Source organism: Acomys minous (assembly GCF_964271855.1).
Source record: "Acomys minous genome assembly, chromosome: 2".
Taxonomy (NCBI): Eukaryota; Metazoa; Chordata; class Mammalia; order Rodentia; family Muridae; genus Acomys; species Acomys minous.
The window spans coordinates 49,766,645-49,782,411 of NC_140484.1; the positions used below are offsets into that span (position 1 = coordinate 49,766,645).

At 44.2% G+C, this 15,767-nt stretch overlaps 1 protein-coding gene and 1 long non-coding RNA gene across 6 annotated transcripts in view; one reads left to right on the forward strand and one right to left on the reverse strand.

Moving 5' to 3' along the window:
- Positions 1-15,767, reverse strand: part of LOC311586207 — a 199,933-nt gene that overhangs the window by 154,022 nt on the left and 30,144 nt on the right. The gene's annotated exons all lie outside the window — the stretch shown is intronic.
- The window catches only part of RTN3 (reticulon 3), a 58,570-nt gene continuing 47,566 nt past the window's right edge, over positions 4,764-15,767 (forward strand). For 2 of the 5 annotated variants that reach the window (XM_084760416.1, XM_084760418.1), the window contains exon 1: positions 4,794-5,141. In XM_084760416.1, coding sequence (XP_084616542.1) covers positions 5,000-5,141 — 142 coding nt within the window. In that variant the 5' untranslated portion in view covers positions 4,794-4,999. Of the gene's footprint in view, positions 5,142-15,767 lie in introns of all 5 variants that reach the window. The other 3 variants (XM_084760414.1, XM_084760415.1, XM_084760417.1) reach the window with 3 other exon arrangements.

Below are 15,767 nucleotides of genomic sequence, written 5' to 3' on the forward strand. Positions count from 1 at the left end.
CCTATTGGGACTCTAGGTGAGAGAAATATGGGCTGGAGAGATAGCTCAGTGGTTAAGAGCGCCACCTGCTCTTCCAGAGGTCCTGAGTTCAATTCCCAGCAACCACATGGTGGCTCACAACCATCTATAATGTAATCTGATACCCTCCTCTGCAGATAAAAAATACGCATATGCAATAAATAAAATAAAATAAAATTATAATAAAAAAGAGAAATATAGGAGATGGGGAAATAAAAGGATTCAGAGGGTCCTGGAAACCTACAAGAAGAACACTATGATGGGCAGATCTGGGTCCAGGGATTCTGCTCAAGCTATGGCACCAGCCAAGGACAATATGTGCAGTGAGCATCAAACCTCTACCCAGATCTAGTCAAGGGACAGGACATTCTCCACAGTTTAGTAGAGAGTGGGGACTGACTTTCACATGAACTTTGGTGCCTCATATTTGACCATGTCCCCTTGATAGGGAGGCCCGATGGCACTCAGAGGAAGGACAGCAGACTACCAAGAAGAGATTTGATATCCTAGCATCATATTCAGGGGGAGGAGGTCCCCCTCAGTCACAGTCATAGCGGAGGGGAATAGGGGGAAAGCGGGAGGGAGAGAGGAATGGGAGGAAACATGGGATGGGATAACAATTGACATGTAATATGAATGAATTAATAAAAAAATTATAATGCAAAAAACAGGCATATTTGAAAAACCAAAACCAAAACCAAACCAAAAATAAATTAAACTATTTACTTATTTATTACTATTACATATACGGTGCTCTGCCTGCATGTACCCCTTCATGCCAGAAGAGACCATCAGATCACATTACAGATGATTGTGAGCCACCATGTGGTTGCTGGGAATTGAACTCAGGACCTCTGGAAGAGCAGCCAGTGCTCTTAACCTCTGAGCCATCTCTCTAGCGCCCGATCTTTTTTTTTTTTTTTTAATTTTTGAGACAGGGTTTCTTTGTGTAGCCTTGGCTGTCCTGGACTCCCTCTGTAGACCAGGCTGGTCTTGAACTCACAGCAATCTGCCTGCCTCTGCCTCCCGAGTGCTGGGATTAAAGGCGTGCGCCACCACGCCCGGCCCGATTTTTTTTTTTTTAATTGGGATGTAGGAATAGTTCAGCGGTTAAAGAACATATACTGCTCTTGCAGAGGCCCCACATTCAATTCTAAGCACACACATAGCAGCTCAAAACTACCCGCTACTCCATTTTCAGGGGATCCTACGCCCTCCTCTGGCCTCTGCAGGCATGTGGCACTCACACATGAACTCACAGAAGCAAACACATACACGTGAAGATAAATATATTTTTAAAGTCTCTGAGCTGAGGGCTGGAGAGATGGCTCAGTGGTTAAGAGCGCTGGCTGCTCTTCCAAAGGTCCTGAGTTCAATTCCCAGAACCTGCATGGTGGCATGAGATCTTGTGCCCTCTTCTGGCCTGCAGGTGTTACATGCAGGCAGAGCAATGTAAACTAAACAAACACTTCAACTGCCAGAGTGCTGGGATTACAGACCTGTGCCGTCATACCTGGTATCTCAGACTATCCAGCACGATTGACTCCTTGGCAACTTGAGACACATATTACTGTAACGCCACAACCTTTCCTTTCTTGTTCATCCCCAAGATCACACGTTCATATAAATATCACAGGATAAAACATTTTGCTAACTTTAAAAGTCCCACAGCCTTACAAATTCACACTTTAAAAATCCACACCCCTTTAATCCCAGCACTCGGGAGGCAGAGGCAATCGGATTGCTGTGAGTTCAAGGCCAGCCTGGTCTACAAAGCGAGTCCAGGACAGCCAAGACTATACAGAGAGACCCTGTCTCAAAACAAAAACAAAAACAAGCCAAAACAAAACAAGAAATTCAGCACTTGGGGAGGCAAACACAAGAGGATCACTGTGAGTTCCAGGCCTGCCTGGTCTACAAAGAGAGTCCAGGACAGTCAAGGCTACACAAAGAAACCCTGTCTCAAAAACAAAAACAAAACAAACAACAAAAAAAATCAGTCTTGCCAGATGTGGTGGCTCACACTTTTAATCCCAGCACTTGGGAGGCAGAGGCAGGCGGATGGGACAGCTGTGAGTTCGAAGCCACTCCTGGTCTACAGAGCGAGTTCCAGGACAGCCAGAGCTGTTACACAGAGAAGCCCTGTCTCAAAATAAATAAATAAATACAGAGGCAACGCGATGCCTGGAGTTTCTCTGTAAGACGTTAACTAGCAGGCGTTCCTCAGCGCTCTGGCAGCCTTCCTCAAAAAAGTCGAGGAAGCTGAAAGTCCCTGAATGGGTGGGCAAAGTCAAGCTGGCCAAACATAACGAGCTTGCCCCAGTTTGCGAACCGGTTCTCCACACGAGCTGCGTCCACAGCACGGCACCTGTACCCCTGGGGTGGTGCAGGGGTGGGCTCCATGACCAAGCTCTAAGAAGGACGGCAGAGAAACGGTGCCAGGCCCTGCCACTTCAGCAGAGGCTCCAGGAGTGTGGCCCGCCGGGTCCTCCAAGCCCTAGGGCTGAAAATGGTGGAAAAGGACCAAGATGGGTGCCAAAAGCTAACACCTCAGGGACAGAGAGATCTGGACGGGATCGCTGGACAGGCAGCAACTGCCAACAAGAAGCATTAGAACAAAGGGTGCTGGGTTAATAAATCGCCGCATTCATTACAGGATAACTCTCTCTCTCTCTCTCTCTCTCTCTCTCTCTCTCTCTCTCTCTCTCTCTCTCTCGTTGTTTGGTTTGGTTTTCGAGACAGGTTTTCTCTGTGTAGCCTTGGCTGTCCTAGACCAGGTTGGCCTCGAACTCACATTGATCATGCCAGCCTCTGCCTCCCGAGTGCTGGGATTAAAGGTGTGTGCCACCGTGCCCTGCTTTTTTTTTTTTTTTTTTTTTTTTTTTTAAGTTTAAAGTTGGGGGCTGGAGAGATGGCTCAGCAGTTCTGGCTGCTGAGTTCAATACCCAGCAACCACATGGTAGCTCACAACCATTATTCCCTCTCTGGTGTGCATGGAAAAGAGAAAAATAAAAGAATACTCATATACATAAGACCTCTTTCTATCTTTAGGCCTATCTAGACCTAAAAAGTTCTAAACCCCTGAACCATGCTGGGCCCTGAAAGCATTTTCTTAATCAATGTTCCCTCTTCGCAGATGATTTTAGTTTGTGAAAAGTATAAACATAAAATTACCCAGCACTCCTGGCTATAACATAGATTTTTTAAAATAAGTAATTGGATTATCACACCGGCGTATAGTTCCTTTTGCTGTCTTACTCTGGCACTCAACAACATCACAGACAGTTTGCTGCATTAACTGATGCCTGCTGTTGAGTGATGGAATAAGACATTTCCAGAGTCATTTTGGGAAATATTCTAAGCCTTTTTTTTTTTTTTTCTTTTCTTTTCTTTTTCTTTCTTTCTTTTTTTTTTTGGTTGTTGTTCTTTCAAGACAGGGTTTCTCTGTGTAACAGCTCTAGCTGTAGACCAGGCTAGCCTTGAACTCCCAAGTGCTAGGATTATTGGCATGCGCCACCACCGCCTGGCTATTCTGAGACTTTTTCACAGCATTGCAACAACCAGAATGCTGAGCTTTATTTGACCTTAAAAAACTGTCTAGGACAGAAGATGTCCACAGCTTGTTCTAGAAGATTTCCACCCCCACCCCTTACCCCGCCCCCACCTACCCTGCAGCAACCTGCTTGCCTAGCACCCACTCCATGAGTTTGCATCTTTACAGGATTTGCTGAACCTGCAATTGTACTTTGGGTCATCGATTGCTGCTTAGCAACAACAAATCCCACAGCTTTGATCATCATCATTATTGTGTACTTTCAAATTTTTTGAGCAGATGTAAGAAGGCTTTGAATTTAGCAAGTCAACCCAGAAGAAAATAGATGAGCAAAATCCGATGTAAACTGATGTCCAGTTTCAAATGTCTTTTTTAAAGGACATGAATAAAATTCAGTTATGTGTATCTGTGCCTCGTTTTTAAAAAGTTTATGTGTGTGTGTGTGCACCTCAATTTTAATACCTCATTTTATCGCCCTTCCCCCATCACAACAAGATGTTATCTCCTGGTTTTCCTTTCCTTGGCAGCCTTTTTCTCCCCTCTTCCAAAGTATGTCCTCTCTAGCTCAGATTCTATTCAGAGAAAAGGCAACTGAAGCCTTCTTTGGGAAGAAAAACAAGATAAAAATATGAAGTTGAACCTGTGACTGCACTGCAATGTGATTGGAATGAGTAATAGTTTCTCATTCTGTTTAGCATCTTTCTCCACCTATCAAATGCGAGACTGTGCCATGTCCGCCTCGGTGAGGCGATATTACGACACGACCAGATAATTAAAAAAGAACATTACAGGGGGGAGGGGGGGTCTCTATACATTGTAAAAGGCTTTTCTTTGGAATCACAGGCTGGTACGCATCAGACAAAGACGTCAACTAGGATTTATGATAAAAAATAATAATAATCTGTAGCAGCACAAAGAAATCTCGCTCCTTAGTCTGCCAACTAGAAAATATTCACATAAAGAAACAAGGGGTTGGGGGTAGGGACACCCGGCACGATTAATCTGCAGCAGGGGCTGCAGTGCCGTGCGGGTTCTAGTGCTTAGCCACGCCCCTTACGTCAGTTCCCCCCCCTTACACCTCAGCCCTCCCCCCACCCCCATCCTCCTGAGGCCCGCCCCACCCACGGGGCCAGTCACGATGCGTCCTTTCCTGCGGGAGCGCAGAGGGCAGTTCTTGCGCCTGCGCATTGCGTCGCTGCGCGCCGCCTCGGCCGCCGCCCGCGCGTCCTCGGGTTCTTTGTGCGCTTGCGCGCTTGTGCCTCTCTCCCCGCGGAGCCTAGCTGAGTCAGTCAGTCTGTCGGAGTCAGTCTTCCGAACCGGCAACGCGAGGTAGATTCGGATAGCCTGCTGCTGGATTATCCTGTGTCCCCTCCCACCCTCCCGCCCCACAGCTCTCTTCACCTCTCTCCCGCCCTTGCTCGTGCAGCCATGGCGGAGTCGTCGGCGGCCACTCAGTCCCCGTCAGTCTCCTCGTCGTCCTCCGGGGCCGAGCCGTCAGCGCTTGGAGGCGGCGGGAGCCCCGGAGCCTGCCCCGCCCTGGGGCCGAAGAGCTGCGGCTCCTCCTGTGCGGGTGAGGCGCGCGGGGGGCTCGGTCCCTGGGGAGCGCGTGCGACTGCCCCTCCGGGCGGGGCGGGCGGCTTCAGCCCCTTGGCGGGCATTTGAGGAACAGGCAAAGGGGGAGGGAGGGGATCCAAGGGCCGAGCCGCGGTGAGGAAATAACGGGGTGTGAAGAAAACAGGTGGCGGGCGGGGGGTGGGGGGGGAGACGAGAAGGTGGTCCAGAGTGTGGGCGTTGACGCTGACCCCCTGCAAGTGAGGACACCGCAGTGGGGTGAAAACGGAGGAAGGGCTCGGTGCACCGAGGGGGATCGAGTTCAGGAGGGCGGAGAGCCCTAGGGTGGAACGCGGAGGTGCGGGCGGGGCGGGGGGGGTGACTTAGTGGAGGATTAGAGAGCTTCAGAGGATTGTGACAGGTGGGTCGTGGGAGAAATGATGTCCTTAGGATTTTGAGAGGGGTGGTGGTAGAAAGGGGTGGCCTTGCAGGTTTGCAGATAGGTGTTGACACAGTCTTACATGGGGGGTAGTCTTCCAAAAACATTGTTTGCCAGGAGGGATCAGGAATTTTTATTACTTTTTTTGCTTGTTTGTTTTTGTTTTTGGCTAAACTGAATGCCAGATTTTTTTTCTGTGGCTCTCAAGTAGATGAGGCGTGATTAGAATAGCATAGGAACGTTTGGGAGAGAGCTTCCGATAGTCCAAGATGGATTCTTGGCTGCATCTGCAACACGGCCGGCTCTTCACCGGCGCATTGGGGGTGGGGGGTGGGGACACGCAATCAGTTGCTATATTCCAGAAGATAATAACTGCAGTCATGCCAAGCCGTCACCATGTTTTGATTTCATGTTTTCGATAGCAAAGCCTCAATAGCAGTATCACAAAAGGGAAGGCTTGCTGCGGGGGATGGGGGGGGGGAGAGGAGAGCGGTCAGACAAAGCCGGGGCTGGTTGAACCCCCTTTCTCCCTTGTCTGTGAAAAGACTAGGAGGGACGCTGCCGGCCTTTTTTAAGCTTCTTTTGTATACACGTCTGCCTGCTGGTGTGAGCTGACTGGTAAGCTCCCCTCTTGCAGAGATCTGCAGTGCAGATGCCTTCTTGAAAAATATGCACCGATGGCAGGTGGTGGTTCTTAAAGGCACTCAGTCTTGGGGGAGGGGGGTGCAGTTTGTCAAAGGAAGGATTTTGAGAGGTCTAAGACAAGCTTTGTTGTCTCCAGCACACTCTTAAGTTGGCCATTCTAATGAACACAATCTTCCTGGTCTTAGCATCTCATATATTCTCTTGGGTTTCCTAATACTGGCCTTCCACCTGTCTGAGAGCTTTGGTGCCTGGCAGGATTCTCCAATGTGGTTTCGGTTTTTTTGGGTAAATGCTACGGGAGGCAGCTTTCTGCAGATACAAGGAATGAGGCAGCATATTTGGAACCCTGGTTGTATAAACCACCAGCACTAATCTTCCAAAATTTTTTGTATTCTGGACTAACTTCCAGATGAACAGTGGCTTTTCTCTAACTTAGCAACTTGGTCCCTTGGCTTTAATTACATCACTGTTTACTCTTAGTTGGCATGTTCCTAATTTCTGACTTTCTGATAAAAATCTAGGTTTTAGAAGTTGGCCTTTTGTGCTCAAGATCAGATGTTAAATATTGAGGAGTCAGTCCTGAATATGATCAAATGGTGAAAAAAAAATTATAAAGTAGCTTAGGCTGGACGTGAATGCAGGATGGTTCTGCCTCAGTCTCCATGGGAACCATAGGTGCGTGCCACCACACCTGTCAAAAACCAGCATTTAGTGGGGTAGTGGCACATGCCTTTAATCCCAGCACAAAGCAAAGCAAAGCAAAAAAAAAAATCAATGTTTTTATTTTAATGCACTGTCATAGAAGAATCGGCTTCCTTGGTGCATCAGAGGAGTGCAAGCATATACTGCCACCAAGTGACTTTTATATTAGCCATTCAAATACACTAACGTGCAGTATTTTTGTTTAGCTTGTTTCTGGTATCATTTGCTCATGTCACATACCATGTTGTCACAGTCTTATTATTGCCATTTTTCTGTGATTTATTTTATTTTATTTTTTATTTTTTCACTATAGAGTCCTCTGGAACTTATTACATATCCTAGCAGGCATTGAACTTGTGGCCACTCTTTTATCTCAGTGTCTCAAATCCTGGGAAATAGGTATGAGCCACTATGCCAAGCTACCTTGCTTATTTCTTTTGGTTTTTCAAGACAGGGTTTCTCTATGTAGCCTTGGCTGTTCTGTACTTGCTTTGTAGACCAGGCTAGCCTCGAACTCACAGAGATCTGCCTGCCTATGCCTCCCTTAGTACTGGGATTACAGGTGCCTAGCTTGTTTGTTTCTTTTTAGCATAACCTCTTTTTTGTTTGGTTAGTTTGGTTTTTTTGTCCTTGTTTTTTGAGACCAGGTTCCTCTGTGTAGCCCTGGCTGTCCTGAAACTCCGTCTGTAGACCTAGCTGGCCTTGAACTCAGAGATCTCTGCCTCCTGAGTGCTGAGATTAAAGTCGTGTGCCACCACTGCCGGCTTTTTAACATACCTCTTTATGGTAGTGGAAAAGATGCTAAAATCAGGCATTTGCCAATAGTGAAATTTATATCTTGAAATAGTATTTGGCAGTGGATATGGTTGCCTTGTAATTTCCTAATAGTATAAGTCCCCCAATATGACCCATTTGTCTTAATTTTAGTATAGAGTTGCTACTTGTGACATCAGCTGTAGACACTGTTTATTTGTTTTGTTTTTTGCTCTTGTTTTTCAAGACAGGGTTTCTCTGTATAGCCCTGCCTATCCTGGCCGTGAACTCACAGAGATCCTCCTGCTTCTGTCTCTGCCTCCCAAGTGCTGGGATTAAAAGGCCTGGGACACCACACCCGGCAACACTTGTCACTATTGATACTTAGTGAATTTTTCCCCCCTTGTGAAATCTAGGGCCATGTTGCTAAACACTTTACCCCTGAGACATACCCTTAGCCCACTATTGGCACTTAAAACAGTTTCTGTCTGATGTAATTACTAAAATAATTCAATAAGTTTCTGTTGAATGAATCATCAGCTTTACAAGCTGGAAAGAACCACCTGAAATACACACTAAATGAATATCCTATCATAAACTCCTGCCCACTACCAACTTCCTGATATCCAGTAAGCAGTAATAGTTTCAGTGGTCCCAGTGCAAGATTCTTTTGGGTGTTGTTTTTTGTTGTTGTTTTGTTTGTTTGTTCGTTTGAAACAGGGCTTCCCTGGGTTGCCTTGGCTGTCCTGGACTCACCTAGTAGACCAGGCTGGCTTTGAACTCACAGTGATCCACCTGCTCTGCCTCTCTAGTGCTGGGATTAAAGGCGTGCGCCACCATGCCTAGGCCCAGTGCAAGATTTTTGTTGGTCAAGTGACTACTTGAATATAAAAGTCTCTTATGGGGCTAGCATAACGGCCCAGTGGGTAGCCTGACAACCTCATTAGAACCCTTGCCTTACATGGTAAAAGGAGGAAACCAACTCCTACATTTATTCTGACTTCCTTAAGCACAATGCTCTACCTTCCACACACTATTTTTTATGGTAATAAAATAATCTTAAACTGGCAATTTGTGGTGCATGCCTTTAATCCCAGCAGTCAGGAAGCAAAGGCAGTCAGACCTCTGAGTCTCAAGGCCAGCCTGGTCTACAGAGTGAGTTCCAGGACAGCCAGGACTACACATGCCATGGCGAAGTACATTTGTATTTTAACCTAAAATGTTTTAAAAGCCAGGCGTTGATGCTCCTCACCTTTAACCATATCACTAGGGTGGCAGAGGTGGGCGGATCTCTTGAGTTCGAGGCCAGCCTGGTTACAGAGTAGGTACCAGGACAGCCAGTACTACACAGAGAAACCCTGTCTTGAAAAGCAAAGCAACAGCCAAATCATTTTTTAAAGGGCTAGGTGTGGTGGCCTATATCTTCAGTCCCAGCACCTGGGATGGAGAGGAAGATAGATCCTCTGTAACTTAACATGCCAGCCTGATCTATAGAGAAAGAGTTCCAGGCCAGTCAGGCTTCAAAATGAGACACTGGCTCAAAAAAGCAGCAACAGAAAGTATAAAGGTACTTCAGTCAAGTTCAGTGTCTGCTTATGGTCTGCATTTTTTGACACTGAGGCAGGAGGTTCACCAGCCTAGGTGAGCTATACTGAGAGACCCTGTCTCTAAAAACAAAGATACTTCAGTGAAGTCACTGTTTTATTGTAGCCCCTTCCCCAGTGCTTACTTCTCTCAAAGGAAATGCTCAAAGTTTGGCAAAATGAAAATAAGATGAAATTTGCTATTCTAAAATTTAACACATTTTAAATGATTCCTAAAAATTCTACTGTAGTTATAGAAAAAATACACAAGCATTGCTGTCAGCCTTGAGTGTCATATGCCTAAGTTCATCTTACTTTTAGTTAAGAGTAAGTGTTGCTTAATGTCCTGAACAAAACAGTTTTGTCTTCACTGCCCTGTCCCATAATGAAGCTTAGAAATGGTGGTTCTGGTTATAGGCAGAAATGAGTAACAACATTCTTTTTTGTTTTTGTTTTTTTTTTGAGACAGGGTTTACCTGTGTAGCCTTGGCTGTCCTGTACTCACTTTGTAGATCAGGCTGACCTTGAACTCACAGCGATCCACCTGCCTCTGCCTCCCAGGTGCTGGGATTAAAGATGTGTGCCACTACGCCCAGCAGTAACAGCATTCTTTGGCCCAATGTGGCAGGTGCTCTTAGACAAGGTGAGGGGTCAGGATGCTTTCCCAGACTAATGCCTTTGAAGGGCATTGAAAGTTTCAGAGGTAGACATTGAGGTTGGGGTGAAAAAGACAGTAATTTGTAGCATTCGTTTTGGAGCGAGAATTGCCCAATACCTATATTGTCTGATTTATTTTATGTTTATGATTATTTTGCTTGCATATATGTCTATGTACGACATGTGTATCTGGTGTCCTTAGAGGCCAGAAGAGGGCAATGTACGGTCTGGGACTGGAGTCACAGACAATTACAACCAGCCACCTTGTGGGTGCTGGGGTAGAACCCTGGTCTTTGGAAGGACATCTAGTGCTATCTCTACAGCATGATGTCTGAATTCATATGCTTTTAATAGTTTATGACATTGAAATTTTACAGTTTGCTAGAGAGTTCTCTTATGAAAATCATGATATCAAAATAAAGCTACATTTTACTTTATGAAATTTGCTCAAATAATATCTTGCAATTTAAAAATATTTTACTGTAACTATTTCTTTTGTCTCTCTTTAAATTTAGTTGTGTTCTGTGCCTTGGCTGTCCTGGAACTCGCTCTGTACACAGGGCTAGCCTCGAATTCAGAGATACACCTGCCTCTGCCTCCTGAGTTCTGGGATTCAAGGCTTGTGCTGCCCAGCTCCATGCTTTGTTCTAACAGCCTGTCAACTATTAACTATGTAATTTGTATTTAACAGTATTAATCCTTATATTTCAAGGGTTCTAGCCACCTGTTTATATTGATGTCTGTGTCATACTTGTTCCTGATTCTCCATAGTGGTGGCATCATACATTTTCCAACAAACAATATGAGCACCAAAATTCACCTGAGTTCAATTCTAGTTGATCCCTTTTTAATTTTTGTGATTTTGGTTTTATTTGTTTGAGACGGAGGGCCTCACTGTTTAGCCATGGCTGGCCTGGAACTCACTGTGTAGACCAGTTCAGCCTTGAACTTGCAGAGATCCTCTTTCCTCTGCTGCTGCTTCCAGAGTGCTGGGATTAAAGGCATGTGCCTTTTGGGCTTCTCTCCTACCCCCCCTCCCGTCTCTAATGATTATTTTATGAGCATTGATGTTTTGCCTGAATGTATGTTTGTGTGAGGGTGTTAGATCCCCTGGAACTGGAGTTACAGACAGTTGTGAGCTGCCATGTTGAGGCTAGGAATTGAATTTAGGTCCTCTGCAAGAACAGCTAGTGCTCTTAACCACTGAGCCAGCCCTTGGGTTTATCTCTTTTGTAATAGCTGTTCTTAGCCAGGCGTGGTGGTGCACACCTTTAAACCCAGCACTCGGGAGGCAGAGGCAGGTGGATATCTGAGTTCAGGGCCAGCCTGGTCTAAAAGTGAGTCCAGGACAGCCAAGGCTGTACAGAGAAACCCTGTCTCGAAAACAAAACAACAACAAAAACGCTGTTTTTTTTTTTTTTTACAAGTTTTGTGCCTTAGTTTACACACCATTAAAATGATGATGACGCTTGGTATGAAAATTAAGCACGTGGAAAGGGCTTTGCCCATAGTGAATGTTAGCAAATAATAGTGATTAATTTGAAGGGATAAAATACACATCAGCAATGTGAACTAGATGCTTTTGCTTTGTGTCCTTGAAAGCAAACTACTTCAAACCTGACCTTTTTTATTTTTTTTTTTTAGTTTTTCGAGACAGGGTTTGTAGACCAGGCAGCTCGCAAGTACTGGGACTAAAGGCGTGCGCCACCACACCTGTCCTCAAACCTGACTTTTTATTAATAATACCTAATACTTGATGCATCTGCAAGTTACAAAGTATCTGCATATAGAATAGTAGTTGAATTACAAGTGAAAAACCCCAATCTTCCTTAACAAGAAAAGAAAATTTGTTTTTTCACTAGTACTGAGGTGTGAATGCAGGGCCTGGCCTATGCTGGACATGCAGTCTCCACCAATGAGCTATGTGTTCCCAGCCACTTTTGTAAACGTGATATGTATGTGTAGGTGTGTACGTGTAAGTGCAGTTCCTACAGAAGCCAGAGGTTTCAGGTTCTCCCTAGAACCAGAATTACAGGTGGTCGTGGGCCATCTAGTGTGGGTGCTGGAAGCTGAACCCCAGTACTCTGGAAAAGCAGCATGCTCCTAACTGCTGAGCCATCCCTCCAGAGCTCTGCCCAGCCTTTTTTTAAGTTTTAATAACTTCAGGCATTTACAAGGCAAAGACAGGTTCAAGGTTAACCTGATTTGTGTATCAAGTCCCAGCTTGCCAAAGCTACATTGAGAAACCTTATCTCAGAAAAAACAAGAATGGGGGCAACTTGTTTCCTAGGTGCCTTGGCATAATCAGTATGTTTAAGTTTTGTTTTGTTTGGTTTGGTTTTTTTGTAGCTTTCTGTCCATCATAAATATAGTTATGATACATTAGAAAATGCTGTAACAGCCAAATGTGTATAAAAGATATCAAGAATGGTCATATCAGAACAGTTTACATGCACCCACTGACTTGTTTGTTTGTTGTTTCGGTTTTGTGTGTGTGTGTGTGTGTGTGTGTTTTTAGGCGGGATTTCTCTGTGTAGCCCTGGCTGTCCTGGAACTTGCTCCCTAAACTAGGCTGGCCTACAACTCAGAGATTCACCTGTTTCTGCTGCCCAAGCGCTGGAATTATAGGCATGGGTCACTACCACCCAGCTGACTTGATTGTTTTCATTATTCCTGGGAAAGAAAAAGTTTTTGGAATGCTATTTTTCTATTGAAGTCAAATTTATAAATAACTTAACTACTCAGATCATGTTAAAGTACTTGTCTACATAAGTTTAATAGATGCACCTTAACCCTAACTTGAGATCTCTAGATGGTTATTTACAAAGTTTAGGGTAAGAGTTTTAGTGATTTTATTTTGTTGTTGTTGTTCATTCATTCTTTGTACTGCTTTTGTATTGAACCCTTTTTGCTTTTTAGTATTTTAAAGATGATCTGAAAAAAGTAACAGGAATAGTATTGCTTTATTGACTTTGTCTGTGAGGAAGTTTTTCCTTGTGATATGCCAGTCACCTGTTTTACTCAGGTGACTGTTGCAAGTGCTTGTAAAGTGAAGTTTGGTAATACAGGAATTAGTGACACATCATTAAAGGAAAAGAGAAAGTCAAGTTTATCAGTTTTGCTTGAGGCAAGCATTATTTCTGTTGAAAGACACTTCTCTTTAAAGTAGTTATAATCTTAGAATTGACCATTTCCTAGTTCTTGGCAGAATTACATTGGCTCCAAATAAGTTTTATGTTAGTGATTATGTGTGCCGTAATCAAGCATACCAAGTGTGTTTTGTCTTCAGCTTTATGGTTGATGATGAATTTAGCCTTCTAAACTTTATAGGCTTTTGAAAAACATGAAACGATAGAGTGTTTGCCTGGCATGTACTAACTGTGGGTTCAATCCTCAATACTGCAAAAAGAGAAACTGATTATGATTTGTAGTAGATGTTTTCAAAGACATGAATACACTAAATCTTAAGCTATGACACTATTGCTCCCGATTGGTCTTTTTATTATGTATGTATGAAGGTCTTTTTATTGTGTATCTGTGACTTACGAAAAACCGACTCTCGTATTGCAGCTCCAGAGAGAACCTGTGGTGGTGTTGATGTTGTCCTCATTGTCTTCATCCCCAGGCTTTACTCCTCGGTGTCCTGAGCTCTATGTAACTGGCAGGCCTTGAACTCACAGATAACCACCTGCCCCTGCCCCTGCCTCTGCCTTTCAAGTACTGAGATTAAAAGCAAGTGTTACCATACCTAGCTCAGAAAGAATTTTTTAAATTGCTATATAAGATTTTCATTTAGGGAAAGTCATTCATTAGCAGGTGGACCATCTTGTGGTAGTTTTTGTTGTTTTGGGTTTTCTTGTTTGTTTGTTTGTTTGTTTGTTTGTTTTGGAGAAGGGTCTCTCTGTGTAACCCTGGCTGTCCTGGAACCTGCTTTGTAGACCAGACTGGCTTTAAACTCAGAGATCCGCCTACCTCTGCCTCGCAAGTGCTGGCTTAAGGGTGTGTGCCACCACCGCCAAGCATTTTTTTGTTTGTTTTTTCATTTCAAAGAATATTCTTACCTCTTTTCTGAAATCAGCTGACTTACTACTTCCTATAGACACATCTTCATAACATAACCAGGACAGGTTCATGGGTCATTGGCAGGATATGTGGAAGGGTATTACAGAAAAAAATATTTATTTATTGGTTTTTTTTGAGACAGGGTTTCTCTGTGTAGCCTTAGGTGTCACAGAGATCTGCCTGCCTCTGCCTCCCTAGTGCTGGCATTACCGGTGTGCAACACCACCCCTGGCTCTATGAAAAACTTACTAAGCAAAATTAATACATAGCTCTTTTTGTCCTGTTACGTCATAGTCTTTCAACAGCAAGCATTGGCTTTGGTTTACATTTAAAGTAGACATACTTGATGATGGTGATCCTTGCCTGACTGGAAAGTGAACCTAGGCTTCAGTGAGTACTAAGCAAGGATGCTGCCACTGAGCTACATCTCTAGCTCTCTTATTTTTAGTCAAGGTCTCACCAAATTGCCCAGGCTGTTCTTAAACTCACAGCACAGGCTGTCTTCAGACCTTCAATCTTCAAGCAGCTGGGATTGCAGGTGCATGCCAGCCAGGACTGGCTAATATTTCTGACAAGTGAACATTTGCCTGTCACCTTACGGTTTAATGTAATGTAATGCTATGTAGTAATTCATCAGCCAAGCATATTAAGGCTCTTTGTAAGGGACTGTGGGAGATAGGAAGATAGATACATCCCCACGGGTGCTATATTCAATAGAAGAAAGACTTGTATTATGTTTATCTGTGAGTTAGGTAATGACATATCACACACGCCCTAGGTGGCGACACAAGCCCAGAGAAATTAAGCCACGCACCCAAAGTTAGCAATAGTCAAGCTCATAGACTGGCTAGAATCAAGGAATTTAAGGCTCAGTTTTTTTCACACAAGCATATATACCGCTTCTAGTTAGGATTTGAAGCAGCTATAAATGGTCCAGTCACCCAACCAAGCAAGCAAACAGAAAATATAATAGTTAATGTTAGCTATAGCTGAATAAAGTAAACAGGTCAACCTGGTAGTTTAGGGGTGGCAAAGTAGATCAGTTAAGGTGCTTGCCACAAAGCCTGATAATCTGAGTTCCATACTTGGGACCCACATAGTAGAAAGAAAGAACTGACTTAGGTGCCTGGCACACACCAACCTCCATACATAAACAAATAAATAAGTAAAAGTTCACACACACACTGGGGATGTTGTTTTTTGTTTTGTTTTTTGAAAAAAGTCTTTCCTGAAACTCTTTGAAGACCAGGTTAGCCTCAAACTCAGAGTTCCATTTTTCTCTGCCTCCTAAATATTAAGATTAAAGGAATGGCCAAGCGGTGGGGGTGCATGCCTTTAGTCCCAGCACTCGGGAGGCAGAGGCAGGCAGATCTCTGTGAGTTCGAGGCCAGCCTGGTCTACAAAGCAAGTCTAGGACAGCCAAGGCTACACAGAGAAACCCTGTCTCAAAAAAGAAAAAAAAAAAAGATTAAAGGAATGACCACCATACCTGAAAAGTAATACAATGTTTAAGAAAAACCTGGATGGAGCCAGGCATGGTGGCACACGCCTTTAAACCCAGCACTCAGGAGGCAGAGGCAGGCGGATCGCTCTGAGTTTGAGGCCAGCCTGGTCTACAAAGTGAGTCCAGGACAATCAAGGCTACACAGAGAAACCCTGTCTCGAAAAAGAAAAGAAAAACCTGGATGGCTTAACACAATGGTTCTCAACTTTCCTAACACTGTGACCCTTTTTAATAGTTCCTCAGGTTGTGGTGACCTGAACCATAAAATTATTTTTGTTGGTACTTTATAACTGTAATTCT